Source organism: Leucopleurus acutus (assembly GCF_964270905.1).
Source record: "Leucopleurus acutus genome assembly, chromosome: 6".
Taxonomy (NCBI): Eukaryota; Metazoa; Chordata; class Mammalia; order Artiodactyla; family Delphinidae; genus Leucopleurus; species Leucopleurus acutus.
In genome coordinates, this window is record NC_139149.1 from 46,495,499 (window position 1) to 46,517,243 (window position 21,745).

General features: G+C 41.0%; 1 protein-coding gene across 1 annotated transcript; it reads left to right on the plus strand.

The window, feature by feature from the left end:
- Window positions 1-564: 564 nt before the first annotated feature.
- Window positions 565-21,543, plus strand: DAPL1 (death associated protein like 1; the record flags this gene model as incomplete). Its single annotated transcript, XM_082841008.1, has 4 exons — window positions 565-622; window positions 8,956-9,043; window positions 13,404-13,464; window positions 21,427-21,543. The coding sequence occupies 4 exons, from the start codon at window positions 565-567 to the stop codon at window positions 21,541-21,543; spliced, it is 324 nt and encodes a 107-aa protein (XP_082697134.1).
- Between the last annotated feature and the right edge of the window lie 202 nt (window positions 21,544-21,745).

Below are 21,745 nucleotides of genomic sequence, written 5' to 3' on the forward strand. Positions count from 1 at the left end.
CTAAAAAGAAAATAAAAGAGAGAGAGAAATGTATGATTACCATCCCTTGCAGAAATCTCTGTGCACATCCCCAATTTTACTTTCTTAGTATAGATGCTTGAAATTGCAAAGACTGAGACAAAGGCATCACACTTTGTCTTATAATTGCCTCCTCAGGAAAACAACTGATGTCTTGAAGCAAAGATCTTGTCTTGCCCTCCTTGTCACGCGAGTATATGACAAAACCTGTCACATTGTAGGTGCACCATACAAACTCAATGGATAAATAGTTAGAAAAAGAATTCCACTGAGCTTGATCCTTTCCCCTTCCTCCTGGGAAAGAAAGAGTCCCCTTAGCTGTCTACCCTGACTTCTCAGATGAAGGGAATAGTAAGAAAGTTTTCTTCTAAGAGAAAACTTGCCCCCAATATGTAGGTTCCCAGAAAAGCTAGATGACAAGCCCTGTTGCTGCTCAGCAAAGCCCTTAAGGGACCCCGCCCCCAGCCCATATAAAGCCAGGGTGCAGTGGGGCAGCCGCACTCAGCCTGCAGAGCGCCGGCACTGACCCTGGCCCTGGCACGCGCTATGGCAAGTGAAGTGCAAGTCCAGCTCTCCGCATTGAAAGGGGGGCATCCTCCTGCAGGTAGGCTGCCCACCTGCCCTCTGTCCTGCAGACAGCAAGACCCCCTCAGCTGCTGTTGCCCCTCCTTCCACGCTGCGCCTTCCACAGAGGTGCCCCAACAGAGCAGAGGCTCTCAACCTCCCTTGTTCCTTTAACTTCCTCCAACCTGAGTTCCTCCTGTCTTTGATCCTTTTAGGCTTCTGTGTAAAAATCACCTGGGGATTTGTCAGGCCCGGTTGAATGAAAACCTAATTCTATGTGGGAGTACAAGGGATTGGGCGCTGGTGGAGAGGAGCAGGTGGTGAGCTTGGACCTTCCCTCCCTGGCTGCAGGTTAGCAGCGACCCATTCACACCTGGAAGGTAATTTACTGCCATGGAAACATTCCTCCCTAGAGGTCCCAGCTTTCGGACTCAGTCTCCCGGAGATGCCTGTACGTCATCCGACTTCATACCCAGCCAATCCAACTTCCACACTGAAGAGAGCAACCCAATTTTTCTCTCCCTTCTCAGGCTCTGGGGTCGGGCAGTGTGATCAGTAATGTCTTTTGTCTGTCACCAAGCTGAGGAGCACTTTTTAATAAGGACACTAGTGTGGGAGGGGTTGACTGGAAAAGGTAGCTATCAAGGCATTTTGCAAAGCATCTACAGTTCTTTTCTTTTTGTAAAAAAGGTATGCTATTTATATCCACTCCCTGGAATATGGAAATTAGTTTTATTGTACGTAACCATATGTTCATATAGATTGGCTGAGGCATGCAGGCCTATTTTTAGCTGATTTGATGCTCTTTTAACTGCCTTTCTTCTTTTTTCCTTAAGAAATATCTCAGCAACTTGACCTCTTTGTTCTTGCCTTTCTCCATTAACAAAATTTATTCACTGGTATCATTCTTTGGCTCCTCTGAGCCAAGATTATTTCAGTCATCTTTGCTGCAGAGGATGATGGCAGGTATAAACTTCACAGAGCATCGACAACTGACACAAGGTTCAGTGGCTTTCTGGGGAGGAGCCCAGCCAAAGTCAGGATTGTTACACTAATTCTGAGTTTCCACTTCTCAGCACCCTGTCCTGGTCTGCTGTGGCAGGCTCCTGACTTTTTATGTCTGTCATTGGATTTAGGAATATTTAACATTCTCTATATTTAAAATTAATAATGCTAAATAATGATCAAGAACTATCGATGCAAATTATTAGAAGTTTCTACACAAGGACAAAAGAAAACGCCATTCTCTTCCCGCCACTTCCACCCCAGTCCTTCATAAAACAGTTCAGCTAACACTTGATTTGCTAAATGACGTTTATACACAAAGATCACAGGGATAAACGTCACCAAGTGGAAGTTTGAATGAAACCACCAGGAACTTTCTGTCTCCGCCACTAATGATTGCTAATTACTCTGTGTACATAGCCCACCGTGACGCCATCAAGCATGTCACAATGCCTCTGGTATGACAATTAATTATTATGAACTGTGACACTACAGATAAGAGGTTGGGGGTAATTAGAATGGAGATGAAGGAAGACTTCTGCCTCCCCACTGAGAACAAGGGAGCAAAGAAGCCTCGTCCTTCAGCTTGCATCGCTATATATTTTAAGTCTGAACCAGATAGCTACTGTACAAAATTGTATTTATAGAACAAAAATAATTCATTGCCAGAATTCCATTAAATTTCACCTGATTTTTATAGGCAATGGACAGGTCCATGAAAGTAGGACACAGACATGATGAAAGGTCTGTGAAAGGTCTGACATGGCCTTTGGAATCAGTCCTGGATTTAAACCCCGCTTCCATTCCACTTCTCTGAGCCTCAGTTTTCTCATCTCTAAAGCAGGCGGTAATAAATAACATTGATAGTGTAAGGTTGTTATGACTATTAAAGGAGATAACCTATGTAAGGGACCCAGCACATGAATGTGAATCCCTGTAAAATGCAGGCCTAGTAAAACACATAGCCATCAAAAGAAATGATTCTCAATTGCAAGACCTCCTGATGTTTGCAGGCTGCATTCGGCGCTACTGCAGTCAGCAGAGCAGAAGAAAATTGCAGTGGGAAAGATACACATGCCTGCTCCATCATGGTTAAAAATGAAACCGCTCCAAAGTCAGCCAGCTGTAACTTTCCCACCTACACAGGGGGTGCTTAGTGGTTTTTCTTTTATGTATATTAATATAGCATATTGTACCTCTGTGGATCCTGGCTATAAATTTATGCTGTAAAACAAGACTACATTAAACATGAGGCGGCCTGGGCTCTAGGAAGCTTAGCTTTTCTGCTAAGGATTTTCCGCTGCTTTGGTTTGCCTCGCTCTCAGTTTTTAAGAACTCCATTACCTGAACTGTCAAAAATGTGTGAGTAGAAGGTGATCCAAGGAGACCGAGTACATATGTGATGAACCAGAAAAAGCAGCAGTTCATGAGTTTTTGTATATTCCTTGCACTTTAATTTGTTTTAAGGCAGATGAGTCAGAGCCATCGAAGGGGTCACCACTGAGAACCCCCAGAGAGAATCCATTTTCTGGCTCATTAAAGAGACGGAAGTTTGGGGAGTGTATCCCCCAGGGTGAAACTAATGCAGAAAATGGGGAGGAAACCATAGCTGCAGAAGGGTTAGTATGGTTTTTTAAAAAGCAAACACCAGAGGCTTAATTCTCTCAACTCCAGTCTGCTCATGTCAACTTCTGGGAGTTGATCTGTGAGGTTCAACAGAGAGGTTACGAGACCCACTACCCCACAGGTCACAGGGACAGGGGTTTGATGACAAGAACGGCTGCCATTCACTCAATCCTGTGTGACTGGCACTGCACAGAGCCTTCTAGATGCAGCACCAGTGCTGCAGACTGATGATGAACCCTCATCCTTGTTTCACAGAGGAGCAAACCGAAAGTCAGCAAGGTCGAGGGACGCGCCCAGTGCCACATAGCTGGTGAGAAGGGGCAGAGACGTGACAGTAAAGTGGGGCCAGGTCAAGCCCTCTCCCTCTGAAGCCCTCTCTCCTTGCTTTTCCTGATGAGAGTCTTTTGTCTTGACTGACAGTTTAGAATATGCCAAAAACTCAACGGTGAATGCAAAGTAAGCGTTTTGCAAACATCTAACCTTTTAATTAAAATCTTCAAACGAACGTTCTAAGTCACAAGGCAGAGTTTGCCCAAACCTCTGTGGTGGTCAGCTTTTTCACACACATTCTCCACTGATTAATGAGGGAAAGAAGCTCTTGCACAGTGTTTGGTAGAGGGTAGTCAAGATAAAGAAAGATAAGCCTGCAAGAAAAATTGTGCGATATAGCATTCTAAACTCAGGGGTCAACTTTCGAAAAGTTATAAACTACAAAAGCGGCCACAAAATTATACCTCTTACTCAGAGATAGGAAAGCAAAGTTTCATTTTCTCCACATCAATGTAGATTTTCTAACAAAACTATCCAAAACATCTCTCTCTTACATTTTAAAATCTCTAGTTCATTTTGCGTATTGAAAGGACCTAAACATGGAATTATGTGATTACAAATTTTAAAAAATAAATTTATTTATTTATTTTTGGCTGCACTGGGTCTTCGTTGCTGTACGCGGGCTTTCTCTAGTTGCGGCGAGCGGGGGCTGCTCTTCTTTGTGGTGTGTGGGCTTCTTATTGTGGTGGCTTCTCGTTGCAGAGCATGGGCTCTAGGCACACGGGCTTCAGTAGTTGTGGCATGCGGGCTCCACAGTTGTGGCTCGCGGGCTCTAGAGTGCAGGCTCAGTAGTTGTGGCTCATGGGCTTAGTTGGTCCGAAGCATGTGGATCTTCCCGGACCAGGGCTCGAGCCCATGTCCCCTGCACTGGCAGGCAGATTCTTAACCACTGGGCCACCAGGAAAGTCCTTTACATTCCCTTTACATTTCTTTTGGGATTTGTTTCTCTGAGTACACTATATTCTTTCAAAAGGGAGGGACATGATAGATTTTCTTTTGTAGGTAGGTGGGAAGAGTTAGAATCATAGTAAAGACCTTGCAATAAAAATCATCTAGTTCAACTTCTACCAAATTCCCCAAAATCCTTCTAAGATATTCATGGCAGATACACTTCTTTTCTTTACTTTAACACACTAAGGGACCAGAGATATACTATTGTACTACGCAATCTTCTTCACTTTGATTAACACAGTTATATGTAGCCAGACTCTGCCTTTCTGGAACTTTCATTCTTTGCTTTCCATTCTCTCCTCTGGAAAAACATAAATAATAATAACTACTAATTGTTAAGTGCCTACCATGTGCCAGCTGCTTATGTCACCTCTATTCCCTAGGACAACCTAAACAATCAGTATTATTCCCTTTTGAAGGATGCAGAAACTGAGCCTCAGAGGAGTTTATCTTGCCCAAGGTCACAGCACAGGAGGGGGTAGAGCTTTCTGACCCTAGATAACATTTCCTTACCAGTAGATCCTTCCTCCTCCACAAGACAGCCCCTAAACTCCTTGAAGATGGTACCAAAAGCTTCCCTTGAGTCTTTGCTTCCTCAGAAGCCATCTTTCCAGTTTTCCCAGTTCCTTGTCTGACACGGCTCCTTCTCCACTCTGGTTGCTCTCATCTGGACATTCTCTAAATTGTCTGTGCTCTTTCAAGTGAGTGGCACAGAGCTCAACATTTCAAAGGGCTTCTCACTTTTAACTATTGCTTATTTTAACTATAACAAGTGTGCTTCTATAGTTGGCTATAATAACCAGTGGAAGAAAACGTGCGAAAACAAAAGCATCAGAGAAAACAAACGGAACACTAATAAGAAAGTAATTACAGCACTCCATGTTTTAAAAGCATTTGTCACAAGGAGGATGAAAGATACTGCTGGGTGAGATACTGAAGGCTCAAGCTCTAGGTCTAGCCCTATTGTGATTTGATTCCTCTTGGTAGAAGAGGCTATGAACCACACCACTCCTCATACAGTGGCACACCCCTCTCAAGCAGTCTTCCAGAAAAAGCCACCCCTTGGTTTATTTCATCTCTGTATTCCAGGGCTATTCAGAAGGTGTTTCCACATTATTTCATTTCTGTTGCTGATTATTTTGTATGCCTTTTTTTCGTGTGTGTGTGTGTGTGTGTGTGTGTGTGTGTGTGTGTGAATTTAAAGCAGACCATGTATGAAAATAGGATTTTTTTCCTGGACTGTATCTAATATTACAGAATTCTAGTGAGACACCTTTATAATCAATAAAAAAAACCTTGGTGATTCAAAATGACCAAGTGGAGTTTATTCCATGAACACAAGAATGGTTTGATAGTAAAATATTCATTAATATATATTTGTAAAATTTTTTTTTTTTTTTTTTTTTTTTTTTTGGCGGTACGCGGGCCTCTCACTGTTGTGGCCTCTCCCGTTGTGGAGCACAGGCTCCGGACGCGCAGGCTCAGCGGCCGTGGCTCACGGGCCCAGCCCCTCCGCGGCATGTGGGATCTTCCCGAACCGGGGCACGAACCCGTGTACCCTGCATCGGCAGGCGGACTCTCAACCACTGCGCCACCAGGGAAGCCCTATTTGTAAAATTTTTATCTATTAATATAATTAACCTCATTAAGGTGAAAAACCATATTATATACATGATGATAAAAAGGCATTGGATAAAATTCCACATGTGTTTGTAATTTTTTAAGCCCAATGAAACAGTAATAGAAAGATATTTCCTTAATATGATGAAAGAAATATATTTGAATATACATTATATATATTGTAAATATGTGTGTGTGTATATCCAACTAAGTATATACATCATACTTAATGGGAAAACACTAAAAGCAATCCATTAAAAATTAGGATGACAAAAAAATATTAGGATGACAAAGATGTCCATCATCACCACTATTTAATATTATTCTAGAGAAAGTAATATTATAATTATTTGCAGATTATATAAATTTTTTTTTACCTGGGAAACCTAAGGGAGTCAACAAAAATATTATAAATAATAAGAGAATTCAATAAGATCTGGGTATAAAATCAATGATATTAATATAAGAACAACAATCTGTGAAAGCTATAATGGAAGAATAGACCGTCTCTACAACTACAACAGCAGCAACAAAGAGAAAATACTTAAGGAATAAACCTAACAATAAATGTGTAAGATTTATGTGAACAAGTTACTGAGGGACCCAAAAGAAAATGTAGAAAATGGAAAAGCATACCATGTTCTTGAATAGAGAGCAACCGGGAGTATAAAGATGCGAATTTTCCCTTTAAAAAAAAATCTATAAATCTAAAGCAAGACCATTAAAAAACTACCAGCAGGATTTTTTGGAGGAAATTGACAAACTGATTCAAAAGTTCATGTGGAAAAATAAATAAGAATAGCTAATAAAATCCTGCAAAGAAAATGTAGCAAAGAAGGACTATCAAAATTAAAATATGTTAGGGACTTCCCTGGTGGTCCAGCAGTTAAGACTCCACACTTCCACTGCAGGGGGCATGGGTTCGATCCCTGGTCAGGGAACTAAGATCCCACATGATGCATGGTGTGGCCAAAAAAATATTTTTTTTAATATGTTATAAAGCTACAATCATTAAAATAAAGTTGTAATGGCATATAAACAGAGAGATTAATGGAACAGAAGTCCAACAGGACAAATGGACCAAAAATGTGAACAGTTTATAAAAGAAAATACAACTGGCTTCTGAAACACAGAAATAAGCTCCACTTTTAATAAAATATTAGAAAGGCAAATTACCTTTCTTTTTCTTATTGGTTGATGAAGCCAAACATTTTCTAGTTCTCACTGTTGCTTGAGATATAGGGAAACAATCACTGTCATTGTGGCTGGTGAGATTGTAAACTGGTGCAACCACTGTAAAGGGTGACTTGGCAAGATTTAGCAAAATTTCAAATGCGCATACTCTTAAGAATTAACAAGATCACTTCTAGGAATTTATCCCATGGATATACTTGCACTTGTGCAAAATTATGTATATGCAAAAGATATTCATTGCAGCATTGTTTGTGATAGCAATGGATTAGAAACATCTAAAATGTGCAGCGGTTGGAAATTGGTTAAGTAAACACAGAATGTTCATATAAAGAAATTTTAAAGCAGATGTTACAAAGAAAGACATTCTCTCTATATATATATCGATAGGGAACTTACTCCAAAGTACATGACTGAATGAAAAGTATAAACAAACAAGATGTAGAACAATGTATGCTGCCATTTAAAAAAATATACAGGTATGTGTATAGAATGTCTATCGATGAATACATAGGGACTTGTTATCGTTAGCAGTATCTAGGGAGATGAACTGGAGGCTTAAAAATAATGGTAGAAGGGAGACTGCAGACCTTTCCATGATTTTTGAATTGTGTGCCTTATGCATGTACTATTACATAATCAAAAAATTAATTAATAATAATTTTAAAAGAAAAATGATGAAGTCAATTCACGAGGGCATTGAGAAATAGGTTTTCCTATTTTTCACTCTATTGGAGCCAGTTTTAGAAAATTGCCAATCTGACACTTCCATAAAAAGAATTAACAGGTTCAAACAAATCAACGTCCATTTAGCTTTTTCTCATTTGAGCTTGTCAGATTTCAGATGTGCAAATTTCCTGGGAACAGAAAAAAGTATTTGCTTTGACTTGCAATCTGAAATGGGCTGCTCCTTTTCAAAAGTTGATTTCATCTGACATTGTTAAACACTCAAATTGCTGTTAGGTCATCTGTAGCCTAATTAACACTAATTGATCTCTTGAATGGCAGGATTATTAATGCAGTTTAATTACTCATTAGAACATCTGAGCTCCTCCAACATCGGAGGTTTGGGGTCTGGGATGGAAGGTGGGCATCTGGTGGGATCAGAAGCATCTCTCTTCAATTAAATGCCTGTTACCACCACATGCCCTGACTTTTGGCTCATTCTTCAATCTAGCTTTTGAAAGCTTTGGTTGAAAAAAAATTTTGCAAGCCTTGCACTTTAATCTTGTGGGAAAACAGAAGGGTCACACTGGAATTGTCGGTTGCTGTCATGAAGAATGTAACTGGTTTGCTAATAAGAAAAAATGTTTTTCAGTAAAATGCCTAAGGGAATAAATTGTTATCTCCTCCCCAAATCGAAGGTGTAAACACCTCTGCCTTTTTTAGCCTCAGGTCCCCCTCTCCGAACACAGACAAGCAAAAACCTTAGCCCTTCTCTCCTTCCCACCTTGTTTGCCCAAAATATTTTTTCTTCTGTTATGCTAGTTCAGGGTACCTTTTGATTATGTTGTTTTAGATTAAAGTTTAGCTCTTCAAAAAGTTCTGAAATTCTTCAGATCTACAGTAAATTCATACCTTGAATAACAAAGCAAACTTTCTCTTGCTGCCCTAAATATGACTCCCTTGTTGATGCTTATTTGTTTATAGTGAAAGCTGGAGGAAAGCGAATTTCCAAAAAACAAGAAATTGGCCTCTTGGAGAGACACACCAAGAAAACGGGATTGGAGAAAACAAGGTAGGGGACTGCTTAATTTCTTTTCCTTCTTCATCTTGATTTTTAAGTAAGTGACCCTACTGCCAGAAGTCAGAGGCTTCGCTGGATCTTAGGACAAACCAAGGCTCCCTAGGCACTTACTAACGGGAGTTAGAGGCAGCTGGCATGGTGGGGTGGGGGTCAGCATGGGAGAGGGGGTTAGCTACCCTCTGGAGGACTCTCTCTGCCCATCCTCCTCTTCCCTGCAGCCAGCGCAACTGCCTCCTGCTTAAAAAGCAAGGTCCTGAATGCATCCCAACAGGACTCACATCCCTGGATCTTATTTTCACCTTAGCCTTTAAAGTACTGTCCCTAAGCTGGCCTTGTGTTTGTAATATGCTTTCTGCTGAAGCAAATCTGAATTAAAAATAAATGTGCTTTTATTTTAAATTCCTCACTCAATTATTTAGAAAATAATGGCCACTGTATTTGGCACATCTGGAAGGAATTTGGATATGGAGGTTGTTTTCTCCCTGCTCCTTCCGCAGTAACCTTGACACACTGCACCTTTCTCAGAGCTAAGCAGAGAGCCGTGGGCTGGATCTCATGTACAAATGGCCCAGCCCCTCTATGCCTTGGGTAAGAAAAATAGTGCCTTCAAAAAGAAGTGAACATGTGAAACTAGCTCCTCCAAGTAGAGGCGCTTCAGAGCCTATTTCAGGATGGTTTCCATAGGTGAGCTAATGAGTGACTCAAAAGGAGTGAAGTAGAGGATGCTCAGATACATCCTTAAGAGTTAAAATGGTAACAGTCTCAGAAAGAAAGTGTGGAGGGAAATAGGCTATGGAATTTCTCGGGGCTTTTTCTTTCTGTATAAAATTACTTTTTAGATCACTTTAAAAGTTTTCTTCTCAATTTCTGGGAAGGAAATTTTTTGAGGATTTTTCTACTTTAAAATGAAATACTCTGGGCTTCCCTGGTGGCACAGTGGTTAAGAATCCTCCTGCCAATGCAGGGGACATGGGTTCGAGCCCTTGTCCGGGAAGATCCCACATGCCGTGGAGCAGCTAAGCCCGTGCGCCACAACTACTGAGCCTGCACTCTACAGCCCCCGAGCCACAACTACTGAAGCCCGCGTGCCTAGAACCCACAAGCCACAACTACTGAAGCCCGTGCACCACAATTACTGAAGCCCACGTGCCTAGAGCCCGTGCTCCGCAACAAGAGAAGCCACCGCAATGAGAAGCCTGTGCACCGCAATGAAGAGTAGCCCCCGCTCACCACAACTAGAGAAAAGCCCATGCACAGCAACAAAGACCCAACGAAGACCCAACGCAGCCAAAAATAAAATAAGTAATAATAATAAAATATAATAAAATTAAAATATAAGAATTAAATTTTTAAAAAATGAAATACTCTATCCAAAATATATAAAGAACTCATACAACTCAGTAGCAGGAAAGCAAACAAGCCAGTTTAAAACTGTGCAGAAGATTTAAATAGACATTTTTCCAAAGAAGATATACAGATAGCCAACAGGTACATGAAAATGTGCTCAACATTATTAATCATCAGGGAAATCAAAACTACAATGAAATATCACCTTACATCTGTCAGAATGGCTATTAACAAAAAGTCAAGAAATACCAAGCTGTGTCAAGGACTTGGGAAAAAGGGAACCTCTGTGCACTGACAGCTTGTAATACACATTGGTACAGCCACTGTGGAAAGCAGTATGGAGTGTCCTCAAAACATTAAACGACAACTACCATGTGATCCAGCAATTCCAATTCTGAGTATTTGTCTGAAGAAAATGAAACCCTAACTTGAAAAGATACATGCACCTCCACATTTACTGCAACATTATTACAGTAGCCAAGACATGGAAGCAACCCAGGTGTCCATCGACAGATGAATGGATAAAAAAATGTGATACACACACACACACACACACATACATACAGAGGAATACTGTTCAGCCATAAAAAAGAAGGAAATCCTGCCACTTGTAACAACGTGGATGGACACTGAGGGCATTATATTAAGTGAAATAAGTCAGAGAAAGACAGTGCCATATGATCTCTCTTGTATATGGAATCTAAGAAGAAAAATAAACAGGACAATAACAGCAAAAACTCGAGCTCATAGGTGCAGAGAGCAGATTAGTGGTTGCCGAAGCTCGGGGGAGAGGGGATTGGTGTCTGGGGTAGAAAATGGGTGAAAGAGATCAAGAGGCACAAACTTAGAGTTATAAAATAATTAAGCCCTGGGGATGAAATTATAGCATGATGACTATAGTTAATGATACCATATTGTACATCTGTAAGTTACTAAGAGAGTACAGCTTAGAACTTCTCATTACAAGAAAAAACATTTAACTATGTATGGTGAGGGATGTTAACTAGACTTATTGTGGTGCTCATTTTGCAGTATATACAAATATCAAATCATTATGTTGTACACCTGAAACTAATGTAATATTATATGTCAGCTATACCTCAATTTTTTTTTTTTTTTTTTTTTTTTTTTTTTTGCGGTACACGGGCCTGTCACTGCTCTGGCTTCTCCCATTGCGGAGCACAGGCTCCGGACGCGCAGGCTCAGTGGCCATGGCTCACGGGCCCAGCCGCTCCGCGGCACGTGGGATCTTCCCGGACCGGGTACGAACCTGTGTCCCCTGCATCGGCAGGCGGACTCTCAACCGCTGCGCCACCAGGGAAGCCCTATAGCTCAATTTTTAAAAATTTGCCCCTTTGGCATTAAGCTTTTGTTTCTTCTGAATCAGAAAATAGCTATCGCATAATTAAAGCAAAGCTATAAGTCCTCAAGGGTGGGAGTCACATATTATTTATCTCCTGACCCAGCATCTAGGACAGTTCCTAGAACAGAGAAAGCACTCTGTAAATGACGTCACACTGTCATTGAATTGCCAGCTGGTTAACTTCAGAAACCTATCCTGCTACTAAAACCTGACTCAAGTGTAAGCCCTGTTTAGTGTGACACCGGTAAACACGCCTGGGCCAGGGGCTCAGGAGCTAGAGTCATAGCTTGGAAATGACCTTCTAGTTGACAGCCATGGACAAGTCATCCGTTTCTTTGCACCTCAGCAAAAGGGACTTACTGTTAATTCTAACATCAGGTGAACACTGCAGGAAGAGGAGCTGCCTAGAGAGTCATAAAGTGCTGATTGGAACCCTCTTAAAAAAAATTCAGGGCTTCCTCGGTGGCGTAGTGGTTGAGAGTCCGCCTGCCGATGCAGGGGACACAGGTTCGTACCCCGGTCCGGGAAGATCCCACATGCCGCGGAGCGGCTGGGCCCGTGAGCCATGGCCGCTGAGCCTGCGCGTCCGGAGCCTGTGCTCCGCAACGGGAGAGGCCACAACAGTGAGAGGCCCGCATACCGCAAAACCAAACAAACAAACAAAAAATCAATTGTTTTCTAATAGTCATTAAAAGATGGGAATTGGACCACTACAGAACTTAAAACAGCAGAAAAATAGCTCTTTTGTCCTGTTTACCAGGTATAGATATAGGCATGTGGAAGCTGAATCTTACAGAATTGGGGGACCATTTTAAGGAAAAATAATACAAAATTGCAAATATGAAATGGCTAGGGTCCTTCCCAGGGCCTTGAAAGGAGACTGTGCAGTGAGAGGCCCTGAAGCTTCCCTAGCTCCCCCATGAGTCACCTCTGCTCTTTATATCTGCTTTGTGAGTGTTTGCATGGATAGGATTTCCTCCTTTTTGTGGACAAACACCTCCTTATATCTTCTAGGCGAATAGCTTTTGAAAAATATAGCGTAGAAAATAAATTTCTAAGCCTCATCAATCTGTGTCCATACCCCAGTAACTTCTACGAACCAACACAAACCATCCAGAAAAAAGTATGGCAAGCGCAGAGTTCCCTTCAAGAAATTGCACTGTAAGCTCAGCCCTGATTGAAACTCTCCCAGCAAATAACTTGGCCCGAGAAAAGAAGCCAGACACAAAAGAGTACCTGCTGTATGGTACCTTTTATGATATACAAATAAAGTCAAAACTAATATATGGGGCTGTAAGTCAGGGTAGTGATTATTCTTAGGGGCAACTGGTTTGACTACTGTTACAAGTTTGTGAACGTTCACCAGCCTGTACGTCGATAACATGTGCACCTTTCTGCATGTATGCTGTACTTGGATGAAAAGTTTAAAAATATTCATGATACTAAGTTGGCCTGCAAAGCTTGTTGTAGTACATGGGCATACAGAGTAGGACTTTTTTTTTTTTTTTTTTTTTTGTCTTCCAGAAGTAGCCAAGCAGAATGAAAGCTTAAAGGCCAAGTAGAAAACCCCCTGTAAAAACGGCTTAGCCTCTTAGTGGGAAAGTTTCCATTTCTATGTGAAGTTTCTTTTCATCTTCACAGTGCCATTGCAAATGCTGCCAAAATACAGACGATGGATGCCCTGAACGATACGCTGGGGAAGGTGAGCCGTGGGGGAGGTGCATCACGTGACGCTCCCAGCCGATCGGGCTGCATGGGTGAATGAGCTGATGACCACTGGGGTGTTTTCCAACTCAGAGGTTTGATGTCCCTGTGAAAGAATCTGCTCTCAGTTCAAGGAACACGAAGTGGTTTTGATGAGAAAAGCTGATGCTCCCAAATTCCTAGTGTCTATTTAATAAATCATTTCAAAAATAAGATAGTAAATTAAGCAAGAATCATGATGCCAAATTGGCAGAACTTGACGTTGCCATCCCAAATATTTATTGGAAATGCTGGCCTGTTGTTATAAAAAAAGGCAGCCTGTGTATTGGGAATTCAGCCCTTTTTGAACTTCCTCCCCACCAGGAAATGTTTGATTTGAGGCCAGGGTGGGTGGTGGAGGGTTGCCCATTTGGGGGCTGGAGGAAGCCTGGGCACTGGCTGACCTTATCTAGTAAAGTCTATTTATGAAGGTGGTTGACCATTGCTATTTTTATTTCCGTATCTTGAATTCTTTCTAAGTAGCTCCGGAAACTCAGAAAATTCTTCCCACGTAGACAGTGGTTTAGTTTTGGATTCAATCTTTTGTTTTTAAATATTGTAAGTGAGCTGAGTGAGGGTCCTTATTCTACTTCTAGGGGGCGGGTGCATTGAATTCAGGCATTGAAGGACCACTCTTTCTGCTGCCCCCATATATATTGAAGAGACAGGACTGGGCAGGTGTCCTTTGCAGAAGGAAGACTTGCTGTTATTACCAAAATCAGGGGTCTGAAACAGATAAGAGTAGAAACTGTGCAGCTAGACTTCTGAGACCCCTGTTTAGCACTGGCTTCTCCACTTGCTACCTCTGAGGTCTAGAGCAAGTTACTGATCCCGTGCCTCTGATTCGTCATTTGTAAAATGAAGATAAGGAAGAGGATATATATACTTCAGGTGGCTGTTGAGTGGAATCAATGAGGTTCACACACAGGAAGTTCTTAGAACAGTGCCCAACACAGAGCAACCTGCCTGCATTCTCTGTTCTAATTAGTAACATCTGTTTCATGGCAATGAAAAGAAAAGGTGTGTCTGAAGCCCATGAGGCAAGTAGTATCAGGCAAGATCTTAATGAAAGATGAAAGCTACAGAGCCTTCTTACGTAGGGGGGCTTGGTTCTCCCATCAGATAGATCGGAAGGGGTGCGGTCATAAGTGACTCTTTGCCTTCCTGACTTTAGAAGAAGGGCAGGGGTGGATGATGACCTGCCACGCACATTCTCCGGCCCCTGCCCACTAAACGCTTCTTCCTCAGGGGCAATAGAATGTCCACAGTAAGTAGAGCTAAGTGGAATAGATATATTCCTCTAGAATATATGTTAACCCAAAATAAAATGTTTAAAGAGAGTGGTCAGTAAAGGTTGATGATGCTGTACTTTAGATATGATGCCAGAGCCTTTATTGTTTTTTATAGACACATGTGCATATGTCTATGACATAAAGGTTCTTTCCCTTTCATATTGTTCTTTCATATCACTTCTGAATCTCAAAGATAAACAGAAGAATCAAATAACAACAACAATAAGTTGTATTTAGAAATCATAAGAAAATATTGAGTTGGTGTGCTGTTACAAATATTTTTAACAGCAATTGTATCTATTTTTTTTTTTAAAGCCGCTTTAACACTTAGCTCCATGTCTACTGGCGTAGGTCTATGGCTAAGACTGCATAGATTACTGGTTAGAACAGGTTCTGGCATTCTGGCATCAGATATCAGGTGCCTGGGTCCTATGCTGACTCCGTCACTTGCTAGATGTGTGTCTTTGGGCACGTTTCTTCACTTCTCTGTGCTTCTGTTTCCTCATATGTAAATGAGAATGTGGTTTATAGTATCCACTTCACGAAGATGTTGTGAGAATAAAATGAAGGTATAGAACATGTGCAAAGGACTCAGCACAGAGCCGGACACAGTTAGCCTGCAGTAAGTGTTAGCTTCTATTCCCAAGGAGATATCCTACAGGGCATCACTTGGAATCCAGGCAAAGGATAAGAGACCAGCAATAAAATCAAGTCCCAAGATTACCATAAGTCACTGTCTTGAATATGGAAGTTGGTGGGATCCACATGGTCCCTTACAGCTAAGAAAAATCTTCTCTGAATCCATAATTCAACCTGAAGCATAATAGGATTTCATAATAAAAAAGGTCAATCTGGGGTGGAAAGACCAATGCCTTTTAAGAAATAGATCTGCTGAGATCAGTGGTTGCCAGAGAGTGGGAGGAGGGGTTGACCACAAAGTGACAGGAGGGTATTTTGGGGGGTGAAGGAACGGTTCTATATGTTGACTGAGGTGGTGGTCATAGGTGGTATGCACTTGTGAAAACCCATAGAACTAAACGCTAAAGAGGATATCTATTTTACTGTAGATAAATTATACCTTAATTTTTTAATGAAAAGAAATGCATAACTAGCAGCAACGAAGACAACGCAGCCAAAAATAAATAAATAAATAAATTTAATTTTAAAAAAAGAAATGCATAACTATACAGCCTAATATAAAAAAATAAGACATATAAAATATAGAGATTTAGGGTTTCCCTGGTGGCGCAGTGGTTAAGAATCCACCTGCCAATGCAGGGGACACGGGTTCGAGCCCTGGCCCAGGAAGATTCCACATGCCACGGAGCAACTAAGCCCATGCGCCACAACTACTGAGCCTGTGCTCTGGAGCACACTAGCCACAACTACTGAGCCCACGTGCCACAGCTACTGAAGCCTGCACGCTCTACGGCCCGTGCTCCACAATGGGAAGCCACCTCAATGAGAAGCCACCGCAATGAGAAGCCCACGCATGACAAGGAAGAGTAGAACCTGCTCTCCACAACTAGAGAAAGCCCGTGCTCAGCAACAAAGACCCAGCACAGCCAAAAATAAATAAAATAAATTTATTTTAAAAAAAATATATATATATATATATAGAGAGAGAGAGAGATGGATATCTGATGATAAATTTTCATCTGCATTACAATGATTTTCCCAACAATATATATTGTCATGAAGATCTAACAATATATAACTGGCCAGAAGAAATATAGTAGCAGAAATGAGGGTCATAGCCTCTGCATTTATTAACATTCCTTCATGCCCTCAGCTAGAATTATGTCTAGTTCCTAGAACCCATGTTAATTTTCATACCAGTTTAAGAACTTAGAGTCCAAAACAGTGAGTTATAGCCCTATTCATAGGAGCTCAGCAACCATTCAGTCATGGCAGGAAATTTCTATCCATATGCCAATCATGTCTGGATACCCTACTTTAAAGCCAATCAAGGGTTTGGGAGATTGGAAAACAATTCCCAAGAGGTTGGAATTGGACAAATCTAAGTGGGAAGCAGCCTAAAATTTTCCCTCCCACTCTTTCCCCCATTCATCTCCACACAGACTTCACTCCCCACTACCTTTCAAGGTAGGTAGGACCCTCCCTTCTTCTCTAGTCAGTCTTTCTCACCTCTTCCAGCCCTAAATACTGAGAGAATTCATGTTGCCCACTGACGGGCCACATCATGTGTTTATTCCTGCAGAAGAAGGGTTGTATAACCCCAAAGCTCTCTAAGATAAAAATCTAGGAGACCTGGTCTTAGACCAAGTTCCATCTACCCGTTAGAGTCACATAGCTCCCCTGAGATCTACGATTGCTTGTTTACTTAATTATTTTAAGGCAAGGAATGAGAGAGAATGATACTGCCAAATATATTCATTCTCTGGATAGTTACAGAAGTTAAGTTTGGCAGTAGTTGTGAAGCTTCTTCCAACGTAAGAGTATCCAGTTAAACCATTAGTAACGGGGCTGGGTTATAGTGCAGACGGGGGTGGAATGTTGAAGCCTAGTTAAATTGGGGCCACTTTTCAAGCTGCCAGCTATGTCACCAAAGTTAGTGAGACTATGTGAAATGGGATCCTGGGGGAAAGGAAGCTATCAAAGGCATCTGCAAATCTAAAAAGGTTTCTCTTGTTCTGTGTAGGATGATCCTTGAATTTCATTGACTCAAGCTGAATGTTTTGTTTTAAGCACTTTGCTTAACGGGGTGTGGAAATCTAAGTGCCAACGTTCACGTTGGAAGTTAACACCCTTCAAAGATGAATGGAAGAGCTGCCAGTCTTCTAATACCACCTGACTTCAGGCTCTAAAACAAAACCTGCCACTGACTTTTTAATTTCTAGAATTTCTTTCATAGCTCTAATCATAAAGACTTTCACCGTACTTCTTTGACTTTTTCTCTGAGATGAAAAATGTAGGCTCTGAGGTCACAACTACCCAAAATGAAGGTAAATTCTCAATGCGGAAGTTTCTATGGATCTGCTTTTCAAGTTCAATGTTTTGCCCCTTATGGGATGGAGCCACAGCCAGGAAGAATCCTTACACGTATCCTTCTTTCTCTTGCGGGGTTAACCTAGATTCTTTTACCCTAATGAGTCAGACAAACACCTTTCATTCTACAAAGCCTATCATTTTACAAAGATTAACGATGAAAAATCCAAAGTGTCCCCAAAGTTAAGATGTCAGACTAAAGCACAGGTTGTAGGTTAGAAACCTATTCTTACTTACTTCTGGTCTGGACTTGAATATAAAATGTTCCTATCTCCATCGGTTTAAAATCTACAGGAAAGAATCAGGGCATTTAATGATTGACTATTATTTACAGTTCCATCATCTGAAGGTAGACCCTTTGTAGACTCTCCACCCACAACCCCCAAGTCTTTCTATATTAGGATGTTCCTGATTGAGGGGGTGGGGTGTTTGAGAAAGAGAACTTGACTCTCTGGTTGTATTTTCACCTGTCCCTATAAAGCCCTTACCCTCCGCAACTTGTACATTTGTAATTTAATAATTATGGGCAGTTTGTCTAAGGCTCTTATCCTTGTCGGAATTGTTTCCACTATTTTCTCAATCCTGTTGATTTTTTTCCCCCTAAATTTTGCGAGACCAGTTCACAGATGGCCAACAGCCCCCAGGGGCAGTCTCCCATTCATTCTGATCTGTGGCATTCCTCTTTTGAGCCGCAGTTGAGCAGAGCTTTTACAACCTCAGTTAAATGCCTTAGTTGAAAGGTAGCCCCTAACACTTGTGCATTCCTGGTGAGAATGTAAAATGGTGTAGCCACTACAGAAAACAATATGGCAGTTCCTCAAAAAATTAAATATTGAATTACTGTATGATCGAACGATTTTACTTCTGAATATATAGCCAAAAGAATTAAAAGCAGAAATTTGAAGAGATATTGGTGCAACAGTATTCATAGCAACATTATTCACAATAGTTAAAAGATGGAAACCACCTAAGTGTCCATCAGCATATGAATGGATAAACAAAATGTGGTCTATGTACATGCAATGGAATATTATTCAACCTTAAAAAGGAAGGAAATTCTGACACATACTACAACATGGATAAATCTTGAAGACATTATGTTAAATGAAATCAGCCAGACACAAAAGGACAAGTATTACATGCTTTCACATTTATGAGATACATGAAGTAGTCAGATTCATGGAGAGAGAAGGTAGGATGGTGGTTACCAAAGGCTGGCAGAGGAGGTAATGAGGAATTATTCTTTAATGGGTACAGAGTTTCAGTTTGGTATGATGAAAAAGTTCTGGAGATGGATGGTAGTGATGGCTATACAACAATGTATGTATTGCTGCTAACCTGTGTATTTAAAAATCGTTGAAATGGTAAATTTTATGTTTTATGTATTTTATTGCAATTTTTTAAATGATCAATATTGTAGCCCCTGAATTGCGGAGATAACCCCGGAAATGATCAAATAATGAGTTAGTGCCAAATTAAGCAATAAGTGTATCCTCACACGCCGTTCTCCTCTCCCCTTTCCTTTCCCACCTCCACCCATCATCACTCTGACACCTTAAGAGCAACAATCCACATTGTGGTTTTCTCTCTTCTTTCTCACCTTGTCATCTTGCCCCATCCATCTCCCCTTGGCTAATTGCCCAGATTTCTGTTATATCAGAATTATTTGTTCATTTCCTTTCTCACCCCCCTTTACCTTACATTTGACTTTAAGTAACTTGCCAAGTAGGTCTTCCTACCTGTAATCTCTTGAATGTGATTTAGAGCTAACCTGAAATAATCCATCTGTTTTAGTTGACACTAAAGACACCTAGTCTGGAAGAAAACTACTGAAGTCAGTGACCTCTTAAGTTTCCTTCTGGTTCTAACGTTAAAAGAAAAACGAAACAAAACACTCTGCCCTTACCACACTATAAAATGTATGTCATGTGGCCCAATGATATCTGATCTGACAAAAAAAATAAATCAGCAGCTCTTTTGTTAGATTGTAAAGTAATACTTACAACCAATACCTCAATTATGTTTCTTCCTTTCTGCTAGAATGCCAGCATAGACCGTCCTTGGGTTTAATTATTACATAACTTTTGCCTTCTCTTTGTAAAAGAAAACTTTTAGAGAAACAAAGGCAAAGTAAAGAAAAAGACTAGGAATGGCCCATAACTCTACCCCTCAGAGATAATCATTGTTAACACTTCGGTGTATATTCCTCCAGTATGTTTAATTTTTTTAAGACCAAGAAGAAAGAACTTTCTGGAGCCAGGTTGCACATGAAAGGGAATGCTGTGTGCTCAGAGCTCAGGGACATTTGAGAAGTGATGTAAGGCACATATGTTTTCCCTGGCTTAGAAGAGCCCAAACAAACCATAAACAGTGATGTTTGGGGTCATGAACAGTTTATCTCCCTTTTTATTTGAGTGTCAAGGCAAGGGCATCTAAGTTCAATAGTGATAAATTAAATTCCTGGTGAGCTGAGGCATCCCTTCCTTGCTGGCTAGGGAAGGTGTTCTTAGGTACCTTTATACTGAATCAGTGGGCTTGAAAACCAAGAACTGGAATGGAACCGAAAGGCCTCTGGGTCCAAATTCTCCTCCTAGGAAAACTATGCCTGAAAGACTTGCAACATTGGGCATCCTTTCCATCTTAAGCTGTCCTTACTGTAAATTCCATAAGGTCTCTTGGTTCCATATGAAATTCCTCTTATTGTCAAAGTCTCAGTCTGTGTTAATTTAAATCTATTTAAGCTCGTTTCCTCATAGATGTCTTCTGCAGAGATGACCAGTGAGAACTTTTGTTACCTGAAGCTAATAAGTCATTCCTCAGCCTTCTCTTTACCAGACTGTTTATTTGAACCTTATAAAATGGCCAGTTTCACATACTTCAACCTAAAAATCCCCTAACTTCTTTCAGAGGTTCTTTATTTCTGATCTTCTGACATCTGAGGCGTTCTTCCTCCCCACCCCGGGACGTTCTTCAGTGTCCCCATAGCCTTCTTAGCATATAGTGTTTCATATATGCATAGTAGTGCCAGAATAAATTCTAATATTGGAGGACTGATGAAGATATTTCTACCTTTAAAAATGTCACTTCAGGGCTTCCCTGGTGACGCAGTGGTTGAGAGTCCGCCTGCCGATGCAGGGGACACGGGTTCGTGCCCCGGTCCGGGAGGATCCCACATGTCGCAGAGCGGCTGGGCGCATGAGCCATGGCCGCTGAGCCTGCGCGTCCGGAGCCTGTGCTCCGCAACAGGAGAGGCCACAACAGTGAGAGGCCCGCGTACCGCAAAAACAAAACAAAACAAAACAAAACAAAACAAAAAGTCACTTCAAAACATATATATATATATATATATATATATATATATATATTTTATATAATTACCTTATATATAATATATTTGATAATTTGAAAAACTTAGAAACACACTAATGAGGGAAAACCCAGGTTAACAAGTATATCCATGGATACAGAGCTAGAGGTGGTATGGAAAAAAGAGATACTATCAAAGAAGTAAACAAAACTGTGAAATTCCTCTGACCAGCTGTTTTGTTTTCTACTACTTTAATGCTTTATGACCCAAAAGATCCAATATGCTCATTTTTTTCTTTCCTCCTCACCTTTAGCTCAGCCATAAATTTCCAGCAATAATGCACATGACACATCAAAAACCCAGACCTGCTCTGGAGAAGGTCACTCCACTGAAAAGGATCTACATTATTCAGCAGCCTCGAAAATGTTAATCTGGGATGTAAAACACAGCCGTCTAGCCAACTGCCTCTAATATCTGAGAGCTTAGCAAAAAGGACCGACTTTCCACAGGCCTAGTGCACTTTCTTGGTAAATAAAACAGCTTTTATATCTTCTCTTCTGACTTTAGGTAATAAAGCATCTGAAATTGCAAATCCAGTTCCTTCCTGGGCCTCATTTTGGTCCTAGTCAGGA